The 26,912-nt window shown below is 39.9% G+C and overlaps 1 protein-coding gene across 1 annotated transcript in view; it reads right to left on the bottom strand.

Annotated features, from left to right (window-relative positions):
- LOC110510646 (NLR family CARD domain-containing protein 3-like) overlaps window positions 1-26,912 on the bottom strand; it is a 305,788-nt gene that overhangs the window by 36,981 nt on the left and 241,895 nt on the right. Inside the window, exon 6 of the mRNA XM_036939579.1 lies at window positions 26,151-26,235. Within this exon, the coding sequence (XP_036795474.1) occupies window positions 26,151-26,235 (85 nt within the window). The remainder of the gene's footprint in view (window positions 1-26,150; window positions 26,236-26,912) is intronic.

The following is a 26,912-nucleotide window of genomic DNA, read 5'->3' as shown; positions in this document are numbered from 1 at the left end:
GGGACCAAGCTTCCTGCCATCCAGAACCTCTATACCAGGCGGTGTTAGAGGAAAGCCCCAAAAATTGTCAAAGACCCCAGCCACCCTAGTCATAGACTGTTCTCCCTGGTACCGCACAGCAAGTGGTACCGGAGCGCCAAGTCTAAGTCCAAGAGGCTTCTAAACAGCTTCTACCCCCAAGCCATAAGACTCCTGAACATCTAATCAAATAGCTACCCAGACTATTTGCATTGCCCCCCCCCCCCCATACCTTTTACACCGCTGCTACTCTCTGTTATCATCTACGTATAGTCACTTTAATAACTCTACCTACATGTACATGTTACCTCGACTAACCGGTTTCCCCGCACATTGACTCTGTACTGGTACCCCCCCTGTATATCGTCTTGCTACTGTTATTTTACTGCTACTCTTTAATTTCTTCTTACTTGTATTACTTTTTCTTACTCTTATGTTTTTAACTGCATTGTTGGTTAGGGGCTTGTAAGTAAGAATTTCACAAAAATGTGAAATGTTTTTTTTTTACTTTGGAGAAAATTAGAGTCTCTGAGCTAAAAAATAGTATATCACGTAGTAATATATATCTGCCTCACTCTCAGAGAAATCAGTAGTACTACTAGGTTTAACACAGTAATAATATATATCTGCCTCACTCTCAGAGAAATCAGTAGTACTGCTAGGTTTTACACAGTAATAATATATATCTGCCTCACTCTCAGAGAAATCAGTAGTACTGCTAGGTTTTACACAGTAATAATATATATCTGCCTCACTCTCAGTGAAATCAGTAGTACTGCTAGGTTTTACACAGTAATAATATATATCTGTCTCACTCTCAGAGAAATCAGTAGTACTGCTAGGTTTAACACAGTAATAATATATATCTGCCTCACTCTCAGAGAAATCAGTAGTACTGCTAGGTTTTACACAGTAATAATATATATCTGCCTCACTCTCAGAGAAATCAGTAGTACTACTAGGTTTAACACAGTAATAATATATATCTGCCTCACTCTCAGAGAAATCAGTAGTACTGCTAGGTTTTACACAGTAATAATATATATCTGCCTCACTCTCAGAGAAATCAGTAGTACTGCTAGGTTTTACACAGTAATAATATATATCTGTCTCACTCTCAGAGAAATCAGTAGTACTGCTAGGTTTTACACAGTAATAATATATATCTGTCTCACTCTCAGAGAAATCAGTAGTACTGCTAGGTTTTACACAGTAATAATATATATCTGCCTCACTCTCAGAGAAATCAGTAGTACTGCTAGGTTTTACACAGTAATAATATATATCTGCCTCACTCTCAGAGAAATCAGTAGTACTGCTAGGTTTTACACAGTAATAATATATATCTGTCTCACTCTCAGAGAAATCAGTAGTACTGCTAGGTTTTACACAGTAATAATATATATCTGTCTCACTCTCAGAGAAATCAGTAGTACTGCTAGGTTTTACACAGTAATAATATATATCTGCCTCACTCTCAGAGAAATCAGTAGTACCGCTAGGTTTTACACAGTAATAATATATATCTGCCTCACTCTCAGAGAAATCAGTAGTACTGCTAGGTTTTACACAGTAATAATATATATCTGCCTCACTCTCAGAGAAATCAGTAGTACTGCTAGGTTTTACACAGTAATAATATATATCTGCCTCACTCTCAGAGAAATCAGTAGTACTGCTAGGTTTTACACAGTAATAATATATATCTGCCTCACTCTCAGTGAAATCAGTAGTACTGCTAGGTTTTACACAGTAATAATATATATCTGCCCCACTCTCAGAGAAATCAGTAGTACTGCTAGGTTTTACACAGTAATAATATATATCTGCCTCACTCTCAGAGAAATCAGTAGTACTGCTAGGTTTTATACAGTAATAATATATATCTGATTCACTCTCAGAGAAATCAGTAGTACTGCTAGGTTTTACACAGTAATAATATATATCTGCCTCACTCTCAGAGAAATCAGTAGTACTGCTAGGTTTTACACAGTAATAATATATATCTGCCTCACTCTCAGAGAAATCAGTAGTACTGCTAGGTTTTATACAGTAATAATATATATCTGCCTCACTCTCAGAGAAATCAGTAGTACTGCTAGGTTTTATACAGTAATAATATATATCTGATTCACTCTCAGAGAAATCAGTAGTACTGCTAGGTTTTACACAGTAATAATATATATCTGTCTCACTCTCAGAGAAATCAGTAGTACTGCTAGGTTTTACACAGTAATAATATATATCTGCCTCACTCTCAGAGAAATCAGTAGTACTGCTAGGTTTTACACAGTAATAATATATATCTGCCTCACTCTCAGTGAAATCAGTAGTACTGCTAGGTTTTATACAGTAATAATATATATCTGTCTCACTCTCAGAGAAATCAGTAGTACTGCTAGGTTTTACACAGTAATAATATATATCTGCCTCACTCTCAGAGAAATCAGTAGTACTGCTAGGTTTTACACAGTAATAATATATATCTGTCTCACTCTCAGAGAAATCAGTAGTACTGCTAGGTTTTACACAGTAATAATATATATCTGTCTCACTCTCAGAGAAATCAGTAGTACTGCTAGGTTTTACACAGTAATAATATATATCTGCCTCACTCTCAGAGAAATCAGTAGTACTGCTAGGTTTTACACAGTAATAATATATATCTGCCTCACTCTCAGAGAAATCAGTAGTACTGCTAGGTTTTACACAGTAATAATATATATCTGTCTCACTCTCAGAGAAATCAGTAGTACTGCTAGGTTTTACACAGTAATAATATATATCTGTCTCACTCTCAGAGAAATCAGTAGTACTGCTAGGTTTTACACAGTAATAATATATATCTGCCTCACTCTCAGAGAAATCAGTAGTACCGCTAGGTTTTACACAGTAATAATATATATCTGCCTCACTCTCAGAGAAATCAGTAGTACTGCTAGGTTTTACACAGTAATAATATATATCTGCCTCACTCTCAGAGAAATCAGTAGTACTGCTAGGTTTTACACAGTAATAATATATATCTGCCTCACTCTCAGAGAAATCAGTAGTACTGCTAGGTTTTACACAGTAATAATATATATCTGCCTCACTCTCAGTGAAATCAGTAGTACTGCTAGGTTTTACACAGTAATAATATATATCTGCCCCACTCTCAGAGAAATCAGTAGTACTGCTAGGTTTTACACAGTAATAATATATATCTGCCTCACTCTCAGAGAAATCAGTAGTACTGCTAGGTTTTATACAGTAATAATATATATCTGATTCACTCTCAGAGAAATCAGTAGTACTGCTAGGTTTTACACAGTAATAATATATATCTGCCTCACTCTCAGAGAAATCAGTAGTACTGCTAGGTTTTACACAGTAATAATATATATCTGCCTCACTCTCAGAGAAATCAGTAGTACTGCTAGGTTTTATACAGTAATAATATATATCTGCCTCACTCTCAGAGAAATCAGTAGTACTGCTAGGTTTTATACAGTAATAATATATATCTGATTCACTCTCAGAGAAATCAGTAGTACTGCTAGGTTTTACACAGTAATAATATATATCTGTCTCACTCTCAGAGAAATCAGTAGTACTGCTAGGTTTTACACAGTAATAATATATATCTGCCTCACTCTCAGAGAAATCAGTAGTACTGCTAGGTTTTACACAGTAATAATATATATCTGCCTCACTCTCAGTGAAATCAGTAGTACTGCTAGGTTTTATACAGTAATAATATATATCTGTCTCACTCTCAGAGAAATCAGTAGTACTGCTAGGTTTTACACAGTAATAATATATATCTGCCTCACTCTCAGAGAAATCAGTAGTACTGCTAGGTTTTACACAGTAATAATATATATCTGTCTCACTCTCAGAGAAATCAGTAGTACTGCTAGGTTTTACACAGTAATAATATATATCTGCCTCACTCTCAGTGAAATCAGTAGTACTGCTAGGTTTTACACAGTAATAATATATATCTGCCTCACTCTCAGAGAAATCAGTAGTACTGCTAGGTTTTATACAGTAATAATATATATCTGATTCACTCTCAGAGAAATCAGTAGTACTGCTAGGTTTTACACAGTAATAATATATATCTGCCTCACTCTCAGAGAAATCAGTAGTACTGCTAGGTTTTACACAGTAATAATATATATCTGCCTCACTCTCAGAGAAATCAGTAGTACTGCTAGGTTTTACACAGTAATAATATATATCTGTCTCACTCTCAGAGAAATCAGTAGTACTGCTAGGTTTTATACAGTAATAATATATATCTGCCTCACTCTCAGAGAAATCAGTAGTACTGCTAGGTTTTATACAGTAATAATATATATCTGCCTCACTCTCAGAGAAATCAGTAGTACTGCTAGGTTTTACACAGTAATAATATATATCTGTCTCACTCTCAGAGAAATCAGTAGTACTGCTAGGTTTTACACAGTAATAATATATATCTGCCTCACTCTCAGTGAAATCAGTAGTACTGCTAGGTTTTACACAGTAATAATATATATCTGCCTCACTCTCAGTGAAATCAGTAGTACCGCTAGGTTTTACACAGTAATAATATATATCTGTCTCACTCTCAGTGAAATCAGTAGTACTGCTAGGTTTTATACAGTAATAATATATATCTGTCTCATTCTCAGAGAAATCAGTAGTACTGCTAGGTTTTATACAGTAATAATATATATCTGTCTCACTCTCAGAGAAATCAGTAGTACTGCTAGGTTTTATGCAGTAATAATATATATCTGCCTCACTCTCAGAGAAATCAGTAGTACTGCTAGGTTTTACACAGTAATAATATATATCTGCCTCACTCTCAGAGAAATCAGTAGTACTGCTAGGTTTTACACAGTAATAATATATATCTGCCTCACTCTCAGAGAAATCAGTAGTACTGCTAGGTTTTATGCAGTAATAATATATATCTGCCTCACTCTCAGAGAAATCAGTAGTACTGCTAGGTTTTACACAGTAATAATATATATCTGCCTCACTCTCAGAGAAATCAGTAGTACTGCTAGGTTTTACACAGTAATAATATATATCTGCCTCACTCTCAGAGAAATCAGTCGTACTGCTAGGTTTTACACAGTAATAATATATATCTGCCTCACTCTCAGTGAAATCAGTAGTACTGCTAGGTTTTACACAGTAATAATATATATCTGCCCCATTCTCAGAGAAATCAGTAGTACTGCTAGGTTTTACACAGTAATAATATATATCTGCCTCACTCTCAGAGAAATCAGTAGTACTGCTAGGTTTTACACAGTAATAATATATATCTGTCTCACTCTCAGTGAAATCAGTAGTACTGCTAGGTTTTACACAGTAATAATATATATCTGTCTCACTCTCAGAGAAATCAGTAGTACTGCTAGGTTTTACACAGTAATAATATATATCTGCCTCACTCTCAGAGAAATCAGTAGTACTGCTAGGTTTTACACAGTAATAATATATATCTGTCTCATTCTCAGTGAAATCAGTAGTACTGCTAGGTTTTACACAGTAATAATATATATCTGTCTCACTCTCAGAGAAATCAGTAGTACTGCTAGGTTTTACACAGTAATAATATATATCTGCCTCACTCTCAGAGAAATCAGTAGTACTGCTAGGTTTTACACAGTAATAATATATATCTGCCTCACTCTCAGAGAAATCAGTAGTACTGCTAGGTTTTACACAGTAATAATATATATCTGCCTCACTCTCAGAGAAATCAGTAGTACTGCTAGGTTTTACACAGTAATAATATATATCTGTCTCATTCTCAGTGAAATCAGTAGTACTGCTAGGTTTTACACAGTAATAATATATATCTGTCTCACTCTCAGAGAAATCAGTAGTACTGCTAGGTTTTACACAGTAATAATATATATCTGCCTCACTCTCAGTGAAATCAGTAGTACTGCTAGGTTTTACACAGTAATAATATATATCTGCCTCACTCTCAGAGAAATCAGTAGTACTGCTAGGTTTTACACAGTAATAATATATATCTGTCTCATTCTCAGTGAAATCAGTAGTACTGCTAGGTTTTACACAGTAATAATATATATCTGTCTCACTCTCAGAGAAATCAGTAGTACTGCTAGGTTTTACACAGTAATAATATATATCTGCCTCACTCTCAGTGAAATCAGTAGTACTGCTAGGTTTTACACAGTAATAATATATATCTGCCTCACTCTCAGAGAAATCAGTAGTACTGCTAGGTTTTACACAGTAATAATATATATCTGCCTCACTCTCAGTGAAATCAGTAGTACTGCTAGGTTTTACACAGTAATAATATATATCTGTCTCATTCTCAGTGAAATCAGTAGTACTGCTAGGTTTTACACAGTAATAATATATATCTGTCTCACTCTCAGAGAAATCAGTAGTACTGCTAGGTTTTACACAGTAATAATATATATCTGCCTCACTCTCAGTGAAATCAGTAGTACTGCTAGGTTTTACACAGTAATAATATATATCTGCCTCACTCTCAGAGAAATCAGTAGTACTGCTAGGTTTTACACAGTAATAATATATATCTGCCTCACTCTCAGAGAAATCAGTAGTACTGCTAGGTTTTACACAGTAATAATATATATCTGCCTCACTCTCAGTGAAATCAGTAGTACTGCTAGGTTTTACACAGTAATAATATATATCTGTCTCATTCTCAGTGAAATCAGTAGTACTGCTAGGTTTTACACAGTAATAATATATATCTGTCTCACTCTCAGAGAAATCAGTAGTACTGCTAGGTTTTACACAGTAATAATATATATCTGCCTCACTCTCAGTGAAATCAGTAGTACTGCTAGGTTTTACACAGTAATAATATATATCTGCCTCACTCTCAGAGAAATCAGTAGTACTGCTAGGTTTTACACAGTAATAATATATATCTGCCTCACTCTCAGAGAAATCAGTAGTACTGCTAGGTTTTATACAGTAATAATATATATCTGCCTCACTCTCAGAGAAATCAGTAGTACTGCTAGGTTTTACACAGTAATAATATATATCTGTCTCACTCTCAGAGAAATCAGTAGTACTGCAAGGTTTTACACAGTAATAATATATATCTGCCCCACTCTCAGAGAAATCAGTAGTACTGCTAGGTTTTATACAGTAATAATATATATCTGCCTCACTCTCAGAGAAATCAGTAGTACTGCTAGGTTTTACACAGTAATAATATATATCTGTCTCACTCTCAGAGAAATCAGTAGTACTGCTAGGTTTTACACAGTAATAATATATATCTGCCTCACTCTCAGTGAAATCAGTAGTACTGCTAGGTTTTACACAGTAATAATATATATCTGCCTCACTCTCAGAGAAATCAGTAGTACTGCTAGGTTTTACACAGTAATAATATATATCTGCCTCACTCTCAGAGAAATCAGTAGTACTGCTAGGTTTTACACAGTAATAATATATATCTGCCCCACTCTCAGAGAAATCAGTAGTACTGCTAGGTTTTACACAGTAATAATATATATCTGCCTCACTCTCAGTGAAATCAGTAGTACTGCTAGGTTTTACACAGTAATAATATATATCTGCCCCACTCTCAGAGAAATCAGTAGTACTGCTAGGTTTTACACAGTAATAATATATATCTGTCTCATTCTCAGTGAAATCAGTAGTACTGCTAGGTTTTACACAGTAATAATATATATCTGCCTCACTCTCAGAGAAATCAGTAGTACTGCTAGGTTTTACACAGTAATAATATATATCTGATTCACTCTCAGAGAAATCAGTAGTACTGCTAGGTTTTACACAGTAATAATATATATCTGCCTCACTCTCAGAGAAATCAGTAGTACTGCTAGGTTTTACACAGTAATAATATATATCTGCCTCACTCTCAGAGAAATCAGTAGTACTGCTAGGTTTTACACAGTAATAATATATATCTGCCTCACTCTCAGAGAAATCAGTAGTACTGCTAGGTTTTACACAGTAATAATATATATCTGCCCCACTCTCAGAGAAATCAGTAGTACTGCTAGGTTTTACACAGTAATAATATATATCTGCCTCACTCTCAGAGAAATCAGTAGTACTGCTAGGTTTTACACAGTAATAATATATATCTGTCTCACTCTCAGAGAAATCAGTAGTACTGCTAGGTTTTACACAGTAATAATATATATCTGCCTCACTCTCAGAGAAATCAGTAGTACTGCTAGGTTTTACACAGTAATAATATATATCTGCCTCACTCTCAGAGAAATCAGTAGTACTGCTAGGTTTTACACAGTAATAATATATATCTGCCTCACTCTCAGAGAAATCAGTAGTACTGCTAGGTTTTACACAGTAATAATATATATCTGCCTCACTCAGAGAAATCAGTAGTACTGCTAGGTTTTACACAGTAATAATATATATCTGTCTCACTCTCAGAGAAATCAGTAGTACTGCTAGGTTTTACACAGTAATAATATATATCTGTCTCATTCTCAGTGAAATCAGTAGTACTGCTAGGTTTTACACAGTAATAATATATATCTGTCTCACTCTCAGAGAAATCAGTAGTACTGCTAGGTTTTACACAGTAATAATATATATCTGTCTCACTCTCAGAGAAATCAGTAGTACTGCTAGGTTTTACACAGTAATAATATATATCTGTCTCATTCTCAGTGAAATCAGTAGTACTGCTAGGTTTTACACAGTAATAATATATATCTGTCTCACTCTCAGAGAAATCAGTAGTACTGCTAGGTTTTACACAGTAATAATATATATCTGTCTCACTCTCAGAGAAATCAGTAGTACTGCTAGGTTTTACACAGTAATAATATATATCTGCCTCACTCTCAGTGAAATCAGTAGTACTGCTAGGTTTTACACAGTAATAATATATATCTGTCTCACTCTCAGAGAAATCAGTAGTACTGCTAGGTTTTACACAGTAATAATATATATCTGTCTCACTCTCAGAGAAATCAGTAGTACTGCTAGGTTTTACACAGTAATAATATATATCTGCCTCACTCTCAGAGAAATCAGTAGTACTGCTAGGTTTTACACAGTAATAATATATATCTGCCTCACTCTCAGAGAAATCAGTAGTACTGCTAGGTTTTACACAGTAATAATATATATCTGTCTCACTCTCAGAGAAATCAGTAGTACTGCTAGGTTTTACACAGTAATAATATATATCTGCCTCACTCTCAGAGAAATCAGTAGTACTGCTAGGTTTTACACAGTAATAATATATATCTGCCTCACTATCAGAGAAATCAGTAGTACTGCTAGGTTTTATACAGTAATAATATATATCTGTCTCACTCTCAGAGAAATCAGTAGTACTGCTAGGTTTTACACAGTAATAATATATATCTGCCTCACTCTCAGTGAAATCAGTAGTACTGCTAGGTTTTACACAGTAATGATATATATCTGTCTCACTCTCAGAGAAATCAGTAGTACTGCTAGGTTTTACACAGTAATAATATATATCCTCCTCACTCTCAGAGAAATCAGTAGTACTGCTAGGTTTTACACAGTAATAATATATATCTGCCTCACTCTCAGAGAAATCAGTAGTACTGCTAGGTTTTACACAGTAATAATATATATCTGCCTCACTCTCAGAGAAATCAGTAGTACTGCTAGGTTTTATACAGTAATAATATATATCTGCCTCACTCTCAGAGAAATCAGTAGTACTGCTAGGTTTTACACAGTAATAATATATATCTGCCCCACTCTCAGAGAAATCAGTAGAACTGCTAGGTTTTACACAGTAATAATATATATCTGCCCCACTCTCAGAGAAATCAGTAGTACTGCTAGGTTTTACACAGTAATAATATATATCTGCCTCACTCTCAGAGAAATCAGTAGTACTGCTAGGTTTTATACAGTAATAATATATATCTGCCTCACTCTCAGAGAAATCAGTAATACTGCTAGGTTTTACACAGTAATAATATATATCTGCCTCACTCTCAGAGAAATCAGTAGTACTGCTAGGTTTTACACAGTAATAATATATATCTGCCTCACTCTCAGAGAAATCAGTAGTACTGCTAGGTTTTACACAGTAATAATATATATCTGTCTCACTCTCAGAGAAATCAGTAGTACCGCTAGGTTTTACACAGTAATAATATATATCTGCCTCACTCTCAGAGAAATCAGTAGTACTGCTAGGTTTTACACAGTAATAATATATATCTGCCTCACTATCAGTGAAATCAGTAGTACTGCTAGGTTTTACACAGTAATAATATATATCTGCCCCACTCTCAGTGAAATCAATAGTACTGCTAGGTTTTATACAGTAATAACATATATCTGTCTCACTCTCAGATAAATCAGTAGTACTGCTAAGTTTTACACAGTAATAATATATATCTGCCTCACTCTCAGTGAAATCAGTAGTACTGCTAGGTTTTACACAGTAATAATATATATCTGCCTGACTCTCAGAGAAATCAGTAGTACTGCTAGGTTTTACACAGTAATAATATATATCTGCCTCACTCTCAGAGAAATCAGTAGTACTGCTAGGTTTTACACAGTAATAATATATATCTGCCTCACTATCAGTGAAATCAGTAGTACTGCTAGGTTTTACACAGTAATAATATATATCTGCCTCACTCTCAGAGAAATCAGTAGTACTGCTAGGTTTTATACAGTAATAATATATATCTGCCTCACTCTCAGAGAAATCAGTAGTACTGCTAGGTTTTACACAGTAATAATATATATCTGCCTCACTATCAGTGAAATCAGTAGTACTGCTAGGTTTTACACAGTAATAATATATATCTGCCTCACTCTCAGAGAAATCAGTAGTACTGCTAGGTTTTACACAGTAATAATATATATTGTTTTTAGTAAAGAACTGTGGAAGTGGATGGAATGGTGAAGGAATGGTGGTGGAATGGTGGTGGAATGGTAATGGAATGGTGATGGAATGGTGATGGAATGGTGATGGAATGGTGATTGAATGGTGATGGAATGGTAATGGAATGGTGATGGAATGGTGATGGAATGGTGATGGAATGGTGGTGGAATGGTGATGGAATGGTAGTGGAATGGTGATGGAATGGTGATGGAATGGAAATGGAATGGTGATGGAATGGTAATGGAATGGTGATGGAATGGTGATGGAATGGTGATGGAATGGTAATGGAATGGTAGTGGAATGGTAACAGAATGGTGATGGAATGGTGATGGAATGGTGATGGAATGGTGATGGAATGGTAATGGAATGGTAGTGGAATGGTGATGGAATGGTGATGGAATGGTGATGGAATGGTAATGGAATGGTGATGGAATGGTGATGGAATGGTGGTGGAATGGTGATGGAATGGTAATGGAATGGTGATGGAATGGTGATGGAATGGTAATGGAATGGTGATGGAATGGTAGTGGAATGGTGATGGAATGGTAATGGAATGGTGATGGAATGGTGATGGAATGGTAGTGGAATGGTGATGAAATGGTAATGGAATGGTAATGGAATGGTGATGGAATGGTGATGGAATGGTGATGGAATGGTGATGTAATGGTGGTGGAATGGCAATGGAATGGTGATGGAATGTTTATGGAATGGTAATGGAATGGTAATGGAATGGTGATGGAATGGTAATGGAATGGTGATGGAATGGTGATGGAATGGTAATGGAATGGTAGTGGAATGGTAACAGAATGGTGATGGAATGGTGATGGAATGGTGATGGAATGGTGATTGAATGGTAATGGAATGGTAGTGGAATGGTGATGGAATGGTGATGGAATGGTAATGGATTGGTGATGGAATGGTGGTGGAATGGCAATGGAATGGTGATGGAATGGTAATGGAATGGTAATGGAATGGTAATGGAATGGTGATGGAATGGTGATGGAATGGTAATGGAATGGTGATGGAATGGTGATGGAATGGTAATGGAATGGTAGTGGAATGGTAACAGAATGGTGATGGAATGGTGATGGAATGGTGATTGAATGGTAATGGAATGGTAGTGGAATGGTGATGGAATGGTGATGGAATGGTAATGGAATGGTGATGGAATGGTGGTGGAATGGTGATGGAATGGTGATGGAATGGTAATGGAATCGTGATGGAATGGTAATGGAATGGTGATGGAATGGTGATGGAATGGTAGTGGAATGGTGATGGAATGGTGATGGAATGGTGATGGAATGGTAGTGGAATGGTGATGGAATGGTAATGGAATGGTAATGGAATGATGATGGAATGGTGATGGAATGGTGATGGAATGGTGATGGAATGGTGATGAAGGGGCTGAATAATTTTGCACGCCCAATTTTTCATTTTTTGATTTGTTAAAAAAGTTTGAAATATCCAATAAATGTCGTTCCACTTCATGATTGTGTCCCACTTGTTGTTGATTCTTCACAAAAAAATACACTTTTATATCTTTATGTTTGAAGCCTGAAATGTGGCAAAAGGTCGCAAAGTTCAAGGGGGCCGAATACTTTCGCAAGGCACTGTATATAGTAGCAATTGTAGTGGCTAGTACTGATAGAGAGATGAGACCTGGGTTCTATCAGGTGGTCTATATATATATATATATATATATATATATATATATATATATATATATATATATATATATATATATATATATATATATAGTGGCAGTAGTAGATGGGGGGTGTATATGGAAGTACATTGGCCTACAGGACACTGTGTGTGAGGCACAGATCTGGGAAAGGGTACCAAAATAATTATGCAGCATTGAAGGTCCCCAAGAACACAGTGGTCTCCATCATTCTGAAAAGGAAGTCGTTAGGAACCTCCAAGACTCTTCCTGAAGCTGGCCGCTCTGTGAAACTGAGCAATTAGTGGAGAAGGGCCTTGGCCAGGGAGGTGACCAAGAACCCGATGGGAGATTGGAGAACCTTCCAGAAGGACAACCATCTCTGCAGCACTCCACCAATCAGGCCTTTATGGTAGAGTGGCCAGATGGAAGCCAGTCCTCCGTCAAAGGCACATGACAGTCCGCTTGGAGTTTGCCAAAAGGCACCTAAAGGACTCTCAGACCATGAGAAACAAGATTCTCTGGTCTTTTGAAACCAAGATTTAACTGGTTTGCTAAGCAAACTGAATGCTAAGCATCACATCTGGAGGTAACCTGGCACCATCCCTACGATGAAGTATGGTGGTGGCAGCATCATGCTGTGAGGATGTTTTTCAGCTGCAGGGACTGGGAGACTAATCGGGATTACGGGTAAGATGAACAGAGCAAAGTACAGAGAGATCCTTGATGAAAACCTGCTCCAGAGCTTTCAGGACCTCAGACTGGGGTAAAGTTTCACCTTCCAACAGGACAACGACCCTAAGCACACAGCCAAGACGATGCAGTAGTGGCTTCTGGACAAGTCTCTGAATGCCTTTGAGTGGCCAATCCAAAGCCCAGACTTGAACCCGATCAAACATCTCTGGAGAGTCGTGAAAATAGCTGTGCAGCGAAGCAACGCTCCCCATCCAACCTGAGAGAGCTTGAGAGGATCTGCAGAGAAGAATGGGAGAAACTCCCCAAATACAGGTGTGCCAAGCTTGTAGCATCATACCCAAGAAGACTCAAGGTTGTAATCATTGCCAAATGTGCTTCAACAAAGTACTGAGTAAAGGGTCTGAATATTTATGTAAATGTGATATCTACGTTTTTTTTAATTAAAATGTTCACACATAAAATAAACAGTTTTTGCTTTGTAATTCTGGGTTATTGTGTGTAGATTGATGAGGGGAAAAACACATTTAATCCATTTTAGAATAAGGCTGTAACGTGACAAAATGTGGAAAAAGTCAAGGGGTCTGAATACTTTCTGAATGTTACTGTATATCAGTATATTAGACTCTCTCTCTCTCTCTCTCTCTCTGCAGTGATGTTGTTTTCATCACTTCTGGTTTAACACTGCCATCAAGTGGTGATTGTCCAAACTGCACCACTGTTAAGATTGAGAGAGCAGAGAATGTGGGAGAGAGAGCAGAGAGAGAGAGCAGAGTGTGTGGGAGAGAGGGAGCAAAGAGAGAGATCAGAGAGTGAGATCAAAGAGAGCAGAGAGAGCAGAGATAATAGAGAGTGAGAGAGCGGGTAGGGAGAGCAGAAAACAGAGAGAGAGCATAGAGCAGAGAGAGCAGAGAACAGAGAGCATAGAACAGAGAGAAGAGAGAGCAGAGAGAAGAGAGAGAGCAGAGAAGAGAGAGAAGAGAGAGAGCAGACAGCAGAGGGAGAGAGAGAGCAGAGAGAGCAGAGGGAGAGAGAGAGCAGAGAACAGAGAGAGCAGAGAACAGAGAGAAGAGAGCATAGAGAGAGACAGCAGATAACGAGAGCAGAAAGCAAGAGAGCAGAGAGAGAGAGCAGAGAGAGCAGAGAAGCGAGAGAGCAGAGTGTGTGTGTGAGAGAGAAGAGAGCAGAGCACACAGAGAGCAGAGAGCAGGGAAAAGAGAGAGAGAGCAGAGAGAAGAGAGAAGGCTGAGAGAGGGCAGAGAGCATTAGAGAGAGAGAGAGAGAGCAGAGAGTGTGGGAGAGAGAGAGAGAGCAGAGAGGAATCAAATCAAATCAAATTTATTTATATAGCCCTTCGTACATCAGCTGATATCTCAAAGTGCTGTACAGAAACCCAGCCTAAAACCCCAAACAGCAAGCAATGCAGGTGTAGAAGCACGGTGGCTAGGAAAAACTCCCTAGAAAGGCCAAAACCTAGGAAGAAACCTAGAGAGGAACCAGGCTATGTGGGGTGGCCAGTCCTCTTCTGGCTGTGCCGGGTGGAGATTATAACAAAACATGGTCAAGATGTTCAAATGTTCATAAATGACCAGCATGGTCGAATAATAATAAGGCAGAACAGTTGATACTGGAGCAGCAGCACAGCCAGGTGGACTGGGGACAGCAAGGAGTCATCATGTCAGGTATTCCTGGGGCATGGTCCTAGGGCTCAGGTCCTCCGAGAGAGAGAAAGAAAGAGAGAATTAGAGAGAGCATATGTGGGATGGCCAGTCCTCTTCTGGCTGTGCCGGGTGGACATTATAACAGAACATGGCCAAGATGTTCAAATGTTCATAAATGACCAGCATGGTCGAATAATAAAGCAGAACAGTTGAAACTGGAGCAGCAGCACAGCCAGGTGGACTGGGGACAGCAAGGAGTCATCATGTCAGGTAGTCCTGGGGCATGGTCCTAGGGCTCAGGTCCTCCGAGAGAGAGAAAGAGAGAAGGAGAGAATTAGAGAACGCACACTTAGATTCAGACAGGACACCAAATAGGACAGGAGAAGTACTCCAGATATAAAAACTGACCCTAGCCCCCCGACACATAAACTACTGCAGCATAAATACTGGAGGCTGAGACAGGAGGGGTCAGGAGACACTGTGGCCCACTCCGAGGACACCCGACTACAGGACATCCGACTACACTCAATCATATGACCCACTGAAGAGATGAGTCTTCAGTAGAGACTTAAAGGTTGAGACCGAGTTTGCGTCTCTGACATGGGTAGGCAGACCGTTCCATAAAAATGGAGCTCTATAGGAGAAAGCCCTGCCTCCAGCTGTTTGCTTAAAGGAAGAGCAGAGAGCAGAGAGAGCAGATAAAATAGAGAGCAGCAGAGCAGAGAGAGCAAAGGGAGAAAGAGAGAGAGACGAGAGGGAGAGAGAGCAGAGAACAGAGAGAGCAGAGGCAGAGAGAGAGCAGAAAACAGAGAGACAAGAGAGCAGAGAGAGAGCAGAGGGCAGAGAGAGCAGCAGAGCAGAGAGAGCAGAGAGCAGAGAACAGAGAGAGAGCGCAGAGAGAGAGCAGAGAGAGCAGAGGGAGAAAGAGAGAGAGCAGAGAGAGAGCAGAGGGAGAAAGAGAGAGAGAGCATAGAGCAGAGAGAACAGAGGGAGAGAGAGCAGAGAATAGAGAGAAGAGAGATAGCAGAGAGAGAGGAGGCAGAGAGAGTGAGCAGAGAGCAGGCTGAGAAAGCAAAGAGAGTGAGAGAGCAAGAGTGAGAGAGCAGAGAGAGAGAGCAGAGAGCAAAGAGAGAGAGAGCAGAGAGGGCAGAGAGAAAGACGAGAGAGCAGAGAGAGAGCAGAGAAAAGAGAGAGCACAGAGAGCAGAAAGAGAGCAGAGAGCAGGCTGAGAGAGAAGAGAGAGAGCAGAGAGTGAGCAGAAAGAGAGCAGAGAAGAGAGAGCAGAAAGAGAAAGCAGTGAAAAGAGAGAGCAGAGCACAGAGGGCAGAGAGAGAGAACAGAGAGGGCAGAGAGAGAGAGCAGAGAGAGAGAGCAGAGAGAGCTGAGAGCAGTGTTAGTGGAATTCTAAATTCCTCTGTATTATTTCCCAATCAGAATGAAGTACTCTGTCAATGCATTCTATGGGATCGTAAAACCCATATTATTATTATAGGAATGGACAGAGCCCCAGTCTTAAACTCAGGTAGCAGCGTTTATTACAAGAGAGTACTGACCAAAAGTACAAAGAACCTTACATTTTAAAGAGAGAACATAAAATGGCATCATCAGTTTCTCACACTCTCTCCGATCCACACAATAGCGCAGTGTCTTCAGGTCTGGAGATGTCTTCTACTCCCCTCGTAAAACAAACATTCCAATCTGTCTGAAAGATATGCCCTCCTTCTCCCTTTCCCACAAGGTACAGACAATGCATCTGTTTTACTTACATTTTCAGTAACAGCTTAACCAACAACCCATACATTTCATACCATAACATACAGTGCCTTGCGAAAGTATTCGGCCCCCTTGAACTTTGCAACCTTTTGCCACATTTCAGGCTTCAAACATAAAGATATAAAACTGTATTTTTTTGTGAAGAATCAACAACAAGTGGGACACAATCATGAAGTGGAACGACATTTATTGGATATTTCAAACTTTTTTAACAAATCAAAAACTGAAAAATTGGGCGTGCAAAATTATTCAGCCCCTTTACTTTCAGTGCAGCAAACTCTCTCCAGAAGTTCAGTGAGGATCTCTGAATGATCCAATGATGATAATTAATCATTTCAACTATAATTTCCTCCCAACAAGCAGAGAGACAGATCAGGGAGAGCAGAGGGCAGAGAGAGCAGAGAGAGAGCAGAGGGAGAGAGAGAAAGCAGAGAGAGAGAGCAGAGAGATCAGAGGAAGTGAGAGAGCAGAGCGCAGAGAGAGAGAGAGCAGAGAACAGAGAGCAGAGAGAGTAGAGGCAGAGACAGAGCAGAGAGAGAGGGAGCAGAGAGAGCGAGAGCAGAGAACAGAGAGCAGAGAGAGAGCGAGCAGAGAGCAGGCTGAGAAAGCAAAGAGAGAGTGAGAGAGTGAGAGAGCAGAGAGTGAGAGAGAGCAGAGAGAGCAGAGAGTGCAGAGAAAAGAGAGCAGAGAGAGCAGAGAGTGAGAGAGAGCAGCGAACAGAGAGAGCAGAGGGAGCAGAGAGCAAAGAGAGCAGAGAACAGAGAGAACTCTGTTGCTATAGTGACCCTGTATCACAACACTACGTTGCTATAGTGACCCTGCATCACAACACTATGTTGCTGTAGTGACACCGCATCACAACACTACATTGCTATAGTGACCCTGCATGACAACACTCTGTTGCTATAGTGACCTTATCTTATCATCAACCTGACGGAGGCAACGTAAAAATCAATAAACAAACTGTTTTCACAATTAAGGTGAAATAAAATTAACAGGCTTTTCTTGTTTCAAGTATGTTTTATTATGAAAAGTACAATATATCCTTGTATAATTATACAACTATGGAGCGTATGTCCATATATAATTATATATAATTGTACAACTATGGAGCGTATGTCCAGATATAATTATATATAATTGTATAATTAGTTTTTCAACATAAAAGACAACACATGATCACATTGGTATTTTAACAGTGTTATTGTAAGAGGTCCTCACAACTATAGAAAGACGCGCATGTGTGTGTGTCCAGAGTGTGTGTGTGTCCAGTGTGTGTGTGTCCAGAGTGTGTGTGTGTCCAGTGTGTGTGTGTCCAGTGTGTGTGTGTGTCCTGTGTGTGTGTGTGTGTGTGTGTGTGTGTGTGTGTGTGTGTATCTAGTGTGTGTGTGTGTGTGTCTTTCCAGAGTGTGTCTGTGAGTCCTGTGTGTGTGTGTGTGTCCAGTGTGAGTATGTGAGTCCAGTGTGTGTGTGTGTGTGTGTGTGTCCACTGTGTGTCTGTGAGTCCAGTGTGTGTGTGTGTGTCCAGAGTGTGTGTGACCAGTGTGTGTGTGTGAGTGTGTGTGACCAGTATCTGTGTCCAGTGTGTGTCTGTGAATCCAGTGTGTGTGTGTCCACTGTGTTTGTGTGTGTGTTTGTCTAGTGTGTGTGTGTATTTGTCCAGTGTGTGTGTGTGTCCAGTGTGTGTCTGTGTGTCCAGTGTGTGTGTCCAGTGTGTGTGTGTGTGTCCACTGTGTTTGTGTGTGTGTGTTTGTCTAGTGTGTGTGTATTTGTCCTGTGTGTGTGTGTGTGTGTGTGTGTGTGTGTGTGTGTGTGTGTCTGTGTATGTGTGTGTGTGTGTGTGTGTGTGTGTCTGTGAGTCCAGTGTGTGTATGTGTGTGTGTGTGTGTCCAGTGTGTGTGTGTATTTGTCTAGTGTGTGTGTGTGTGTGTGTGTGTCCACTGTGTTTGTGTGTGTGTGTATTTGTCCAGTGTGTGTGTGTGTGTGTGTGTCTGTGTATGTGTGTGTGTGTGTGTGTGTGTGTGTGTCTGTGAGTCCAGTGTGTGTATGTGTGTGTGTGTGTCCAGTGTGTGTGTGTATTTGTCTAGTGTGTGTGTGTGTGTATGTCCACTGTGTTTGTGTGTGTGTGTATTTGTCCAGTGTGTGTGTTTGTCCAGTGTGTGTGTGTGTCCAGTGTGTGTCGGTGAGTCCAGTGTGTGCTTGTGTGTGTGTGTGTGTGTGTGTGTTTGTCCAGTGTGTGTGTGTATCTAGTGTGTGTGTCCAGCAGGTGTGTGTGTGTGTCCAGTGTGAGTGTGTGTGTGTCAAGTGTGTGTCCAGCAGGTGTGTGTGTGTTTGTCCAGTGTGTGTGTGTGCGTCCAGTGTGTGTGTGTGTGTGTCCAGCGTGTGTCTGTGAGTCCAGTGTGTGTGTGTGTGTGTGTGTGTGTGTCCCCAGTGTGTGTGTGTATCTAGTGTGTGTGTCCAGCAGGTGTGTGTGTTTGTCCAGTGTTTGTTTGTCCAGTGTGTGTGTGTGTTTGTCCAGTGTGTGTGTGTATCTAGTGTGTGTGTCCAGCAGGTGTGTGTGTGTGTCCAGTGTGAGTGTGTGTGTGTCAAGTGTGTGTCCAGCAGGTGTGTGTGTGTTTGTCCAGTGTGTGTGTGTGCGTCCAGTGTGTATTTGTGTGTCCAGCGTGTGTCTGTGAGTCCAGTGTGTGTGTGTGTGTGTGTGTGTGTGTGTCCAGTGTGTGTGTGTATCTAGTGTGTGTGTCCAGCAGGTGTGTCTGTTTGTCCAGTGTTTGTTTGCCCAGTGTGTGTGTGCGTGTGTGTTTGTCCAGTGTGTGTGTGTGTGTGTGCGTGTGTGTGTGTTTGTCCAGTGTGTGTGTGTATCACTGACAGAGGGACACTGAGTCGGCAAAACACCAAACCCAAAACCCTGGATAGAGGGGCTCAGTGAATGTGGAGGTGAATGTGTTCAGGTGGGTCAGTGTGTCAGAGGAGGCTCTATAGAAGGACAGAGTGCCAGCTGGCCAGTCCAGATACACTCCTACTCTGTGGGGGCTGGAGGGGCAGACGTCTATGGTAGTGGGTTTATTATTGTGCCTGGCAGAGTAACTGTTGTCAGAGCAGTTCAGAATCCAGGACTTGTCATTGCAACCAAGAAAACAGTCCTTAACCCCTCCTCTTCCTCTCCTGTTGATTCCTTTATATGTCACTCCTATAACAGCCCCCCCACTCCACTCTACCTCCCAGTAACAGCGCCCAGTCAGACCCTCTCTACACAGAACCTGTCTACAGTCCTCAAATCTCTCTGGGTGATCAGGATACGGCTGCTCCTCTGTCCTCCATGTCACCTTTCTGTTCTCCTCAGACAGAGAGAGGAGTCTGTTTACTGTGTTTGGGTCCAGTGTGAGATCACAGACATCTGATGGATGAAACCAGACACAATATTAGAAATCATCATCATTCACATTAGAATGTTAACTCACTTTTCACTAATTCATTTAATGTAGATGTTTCTAGGTATCAAAAGGAGAAGTTAAGGTAACTTGAGACTTGTTGAATGATCATATGTTATACTGTATGGTAATATAAAACTCACTAGTTCACATTAATTAACCAAGTAAGTAATGATGGTGGTCTTTGACTTGGACTTAACTTGAATTAAGACTTATTCTTAGTCATATTCTTCACATCAGTCAACACTCACATTTTCTAAGCCCAGGTTTCATTCTGTTCTCTCCACCATGTTCCACACTGTAGCGGTAAGTAGAAGAACAGACAGTCATTGAGGGATACACCTGAACACACACACACACACACACACACACACACACACACACACACACACACACACACACACACACACACACACACAATGGACACACACACACACACTGGGGACACAAACACAAACACAATGGACACACACACACACACACACACACACACACACACTGGTGACACACACACACACTAGTGACACACACACACATATACACACACACACACTGGAGTCACACACACACACTGGTGACACACACACACACACGAGACACACACACACACACATACACACACACACACTGGAGTCACACACACACTGGTGACACACACACACACTGGTGACACACACACACATATACACACACACACTGGAGTCACACACACACACACACACACACTGGAGACACACACACACACTGGAGACACACACACACACACAGGAGACACACAAACACACACTGGAGACACACACACACACTGGAGACACACACACACTGGAGACACACACACACACTGGAGACACACACACACTGGAGACACACACACACTGGAGACACACACACACACAAACACACTGGAGACACACACACTGGAGATACACACACTGGCCACTCTCAGTCATCATATAACTTTGTCTAAGTGGTGGTCAGAATGTTTGTCTTAACTAGCCTGATAAGTCAAACATGTCTGATATGAACATTGACATAAACCCTCTACATACTTGAGTTTCTCCAGTCTGCAGTGTGGATCCTCCAGTCCAGCAGAGAGCAGTCTGACTCCTGAGTCTCCTGGGTGATTGTAGCTCAGGTCCAGCTCTCTCAGGTGTGAGGGGTTTGACCTCAGAGCTGAGACCAGAGAAGCACAGCCTTCCTCTGTGACTAGACAGCCTGACAGCCTGCAAAGAGTCAAATCATATCATGTTTTTTGTCGTATTGCATTGGTTGCATTTGCAGTTTGTTTTGGTTGTGTTTTGCCCAATAATAAAATGGTGGATGATGAGTGGAGTACTTTTCTGTCTAAGAGAGTAGATAACATGTTTCTAAACAATAATAAATTAATCCTGATGATGCCATGATTAAGAAAAATCATGAAAGAATCATGAATAATAATGAGGGAGAAAGTTAAAGAGGCTACAACAAAACATGCTAACCTCTCACCATGACCAATAACAGAGACTACAACAAAACATACTAACCTCTCACCATTACCAATAACAGAGACTACAACAAAACATTCTAACCTCTCACCATTACCAATAACAGAGACTACAACAAAACATGCTAACCTCTCACCATTACCAATAACAGAGGATACAACAAAACATGCTAACCTCTCACCATTACCAATAACAGAGACTACAACAAAACATACTAACCTCTCACCATTACCAATAACAGACTACAACAAAACATGTTAACCTCTCACCATTACCAATAACAGAGGCTACAACATAACATGCTAACCTCTCACCATTACCAATAACAGAGACTACAACAAAACATGCTAACCTCTCACCATTACCAATAACAGAGACTACAACAAAACATGCTAACCTCTCACCATTACCAATAACAGAGACTACAACAAAACATGCTAACCTCTCACCATTACCAATAACAGAGACTACAACAAAACATGCTAACCTCTCACCATTACCAATAACAGAGACTACAACAAAACATGCTAACCTCTCACCATTACCAATAACAGAGACTACAACAAAACATGCTAACCTCTCACCATTACCAATAACAGAGACTACAACAAAACATACTAACCTCTCACCATTACCAATAACAGACTACAACAAAACATGTTAACCTCTCACCATTACCAATAACAGAGGCTACAACATAACATGCTAACCTCTCACTATTACCAATAACAGAGACTACAACAAAACATGCTAACCTCTCACCATTACCAATAACAGAGACTACAACAAAACATGCTAACCTCTCACCATTACCAATAACAGAGACTACAACAAAACATGCTAACCTCTCACCATTACCAATAACAGAGGCTACAACAAAACATGCTAACCTCTCACCATTACCAATAACAGAGACTACAACAAAACATGCTAACCTCTCACCATTACCAATACCAGAGGATACAACAAAACATGCTAACCTCTAACCATTACCAATAACAGAGGCTACAACAAAACATGCTAACCTCTCACCATTACCAATAACAGAGACTACAACAAAACATACTAACCTCTCACCACTACCAATAACAGAGGCTACAACAAAACATGCTAACCTCTCACCATTACCAATAACAGAGGATACAACAAAACATGCTAACCTCTCACCATTACCAATAACAGAGGATACAACAAAACATGCTAACCTCTCACCATTATCAATAACAGAGGCTACAACAAACCATGCTAACCTCTCACCTTTACCCTCAAATAAAAGGTGACATTCTGTACTGTCACTTAATATGAAACATTATATCTCAAATCCAAAATGCTGGAGCACCACATTTAAAACTGTAAGCTTCACTGTCCAAACACATATGGTGTGGACTATGTGTGTCTGGTAAACACATGTGGATCTGGTGAACAGTTATCACTTGTTGACCAACTACAGGAATACTGACCTGACATTATTCACCATTCAGTTTCTATTAGGAAAACATCTAAAACACAACCAAGACAAACTGCAAATTATATTAATTACGACTTTTTCAAATGGGAGAACTACATACATAAAGTGCTTTCATATCTGATAATACTGACCTCAGAGTCTCCAGTTTACAGTGGGGATTCCCCAGTCCAGCAGAGAGCAGCTTCACTCCTGAATCCTTCAGGTCATTGTTACTCAGATCCAGCTCTCTCAGGTGTGAGGGGTTTGACTCCAGAGCTGAGACCAGAGAAGCACAGCCTTCCTCTGTGACTCCACAGTCTGACAGCCTGACAAAGAGATCATCATGACTTCACAAACACACTGTTAATTTAACACCAGTAGTGTAGAATGACCATGGTAGATGCATTTGGTTAATTTTCTCAAAGAATCTTTTGTTTCCTAGAATTGTATGGTCATATTATTATGCTAATGTGAAAATCAATGAATTTATTCAATATGTTTTTCAATATAATATGATATACATATTATAATACATATTTCTTCCTGATGATTAGTTCTTATATGTCATTTTAGTTACTCACAGAGCAGCTCTGGAGGCTTTGACCACTGGCAGCAGCCTCAGAAGACCTTCCTCTGATCTGGAGTATTTCTTCAGGTCAAACACATCCAGCTCCTTTTCTGAAGTCAGCAACACAAAGACCAGAGCTGACCACTGTGCAGGTGACAGGTTGGGTTTTGAGAGACTTCCTGAGCTCAGGTATCTTTGGATCTCCTCCACTAGAGAATGGTCATTCAGTTCATTCAGACAGTGGAACAGATTGATGCTCCTCTCTGGAGAGAGATCCTCCCCGATCTTCTCCTTGATGTACTCGACTGTTTCTTTGTGGCTCTGTGACCTGCTTCTTGTCTTTGTCAGTAGACCTCGTAAGTGCTTCTGATTGGACTCCAGTGAGAGGCCCAGAAGGAAGCGGAGGAAAAGGTCCAGGTTTCCCGTCTCACTTTGTAAGGCTTTATCCACAGCACTCTTGTAGAAAGTAACTTCAGGCTCATTTTTTGTTTGCAGTTTGTTCATTAGATTCTCATTGTTGTTGATGAATGAGAGGAACACATATACAGCAGCCAGAAACTCCTGAATGCTCAGATGTACGAAGCAGTACACCTTGTCCTGGTACAGCCCACATTCCTCTTTAAAGAGCTGTGTGCACAATCCTGAGTACACTGAGGCTTCATTAACATCAATGCCAGACTCTTTCAGGTCTTCTTCATAGAAAATCAGATTGCCCTTCACAAGCTGTTGAAAAGCCAGTTTTCCCAGTGACAGAATGCTCTCTTTATTCCAGTGTGTACCTGTCTCTTCTTTCCCAATATACTTTTCATTCTTCTGTTTGGTATGAAACTCCACAAGGTGTGTGTACATCTCAGTCAGTGTCTTGGGCATCTCTTCTCTCTTATGTTTCAGCATGTGTTCAAGGACTGTTGCAGAAATCCAACAGAAGACTGGAATGTGGCACATGATGTGAAGGCTCCTTGATGTCTTTATGTGTGAGATGATTCTGCTGGCCAGGTCCTCATCACTGAATCTCTTCCTGAAGTACTCCTCCTTCTGTGGGTCATTGAACCCTCGTACCTCTGTTACCTGGTCAACACACCATGAAGGGATCTTATTGGCTGCTGCAGGTCGGGTAGTTATCCAAATGAGAGCAGAGGGAAGCAGATTTCCCTTGATGAGATTTGTCAGCAGAACATCCACTGAGGTTGACTCTGTGACGTCCCAACAGATCTTGTTCTTCTGGAAGTCTAGGGGCAGTCGGCACTCATCCAGACCATCAAAGATGAACAGAACTTTGTACTTGTTGTAGATGGAGATTCCTGATTGTTTGGTTTCCATTGAGAAGTGATTGAGAAGTTCAATGAAAGTGTGTTTGTCCTCTTTCATCAAATTCAGCTCCCTAAAAGGGAATGAAAATACAAATTGGACATCCTGATTTGCTTTTCCTTCAGCCCAGTCCAGAATGAACTTCTGCACAGAGACTGTTTTTCCAATGCCAGCGACTCCCTTTGTCAGCACAGTTCTGATAAGTTTGTCTTGTCCAGTTAAGGGTTTGAAGATGTCGTTACATTTGATTGCAGTCTCTGGTCTTGCTTGTTTCCTGGTTGTTGTCTCAATCTGTCTCAGCTCATGTTCATTATTGACCTCTCCTGTTCCACCCTCTGTGATGTAGAGCTCTGTGTAGATCTTATTGAGAAGTGTTGGGTTTCCTTGTTGAGCGATCCCCTCAAATACACATTGAAACTTCTTCTTTAGATTAGATTTGAGTTCACGTTGGCAAATCACAGCGAGCTCATCTGAATCTAGAAATAACACAGAGGATATTAATATTACTGTTTTAATGCCTACAGTATTGTAGGACTGTTATAAAGTTTTACATTATAATAATGTACTCTTTTAACAGACTGTATAAATGTGTAAATGTTTTCATAATGCATTACAGACTGGTGTGACTGATTATATTATTATTGGTATTATTGATGGTATTATTTATGTTCTCTCTCTCTCTAAATTATCAACACAACACATCCCTGCTGCTACTTGATGAGGTCACTTGGTGTTGTGTTAAGGCTGCTACAATATCATTGAGTTACACAGCTACTTTAGCTGTACTTTAACTACAGCTTTTAAATGTTATAAAACAGCATTCAACATGAGGCAGACAGATCTTACATTTCTCCAGTGTGTCAGCAAGCTCCTTCTGGTTCATTTTCCTCAGGATGTGCAGTGTGATCTTCAGAGCCCCCTCTCTGGCACTGCTCTCCTGCTTCTCATCTTCAGGGTACACCACTTCCTTATCCTGCTTCTGACTCTCAAAGCCTTCTGGGAGTTCTGGACTAAGAATCCTCTTGAACGTCTTCAGCTCGTTCTTAACAAATGTCACAATGTTCTCTTCAAGCAACTGAAATAAATCAAGTAAATAAGTTAAGCAAGAGAATAAATGCTTTCTCAATTAACACACTATTGAATGATTGACAGATCAACTTTGCTTGAGTTAAACAAAAACAATGTACACAACAGGACCACATACACTGAATATGGAGGCCAGGTCTGTTTGATGACTCTGAGAAGACTGACCACTGAGAATCTCTGACTCTGATCTCTCCTGTTGGTTTCTGTGGACAAAACATGGGATTACATCTGTCGTGGATTATGTTATAATATTTGTAGTGCATTATAATGGTTGTTTTATTCGACAGAATTGAGTGTTCTGTTAACTATTGTGTTCTACTGAGGATGGCCTCTATGAGATAACACTGACAGAGGAGATTTATGATTAAATTAAACAATTAAGATTTATTTTTCTCTGGGTGATAAAACCTAAAGAGCATTCTAGAGAACTAGAATGAGGTAATGGTTCTGTTATGAACCAGGAACGAGATTAGAACCTCGTCTTAGGGATCAAACTGAACGATAATTTATAGCTTTCTGGCTACGGGATACTCCTTTCCACTTATAAAGTCTCACTTTGTGAACTGTTCCTGTGGTTTGTTATGTCGACTACGGGGGGGTATCTTTGTGAACTGTTCCTGTGGTTTGTTATGTTGACTACGGGGGTGAACTGTTCCTGTGGTTTGTTATGTTGACTACAGGGTGTATCTTTGTGAACTGTTCCTGTGGTTTGTTATGTTGACTACGGGGGTGAACTGTTCCTGTGGTTTGTTATGTCGACTACAGGGTGTATCTTTGTGAACTGTTCCTGTGGTTTGTTATATCGACTACGGGGGTGAACTGTTCCTGTGGTTTGTTATGTCGACTACGGGGGTGAACTGTTCCTGTGGTTTGTTATGTC

This window comes from Oncorhynchus mykiss, chromosome 12 (assembly GCF_013265735.2).
Source record: "Oncorhynchus mykiss isolate Arlee chromosome 12, USDA_OmykA_1.1, whole genome shotgun sequence".
Lineage (NCBI taxonomy): Eukaryota > Metazoa > Chordata > Actinopteri > Salmoniformes > Salmonidae > Oncorhynchus > Oncorhynchus mykiss.
This window is presented reverse-complemented; position numbering and strand designations above follow the sequence as displayed.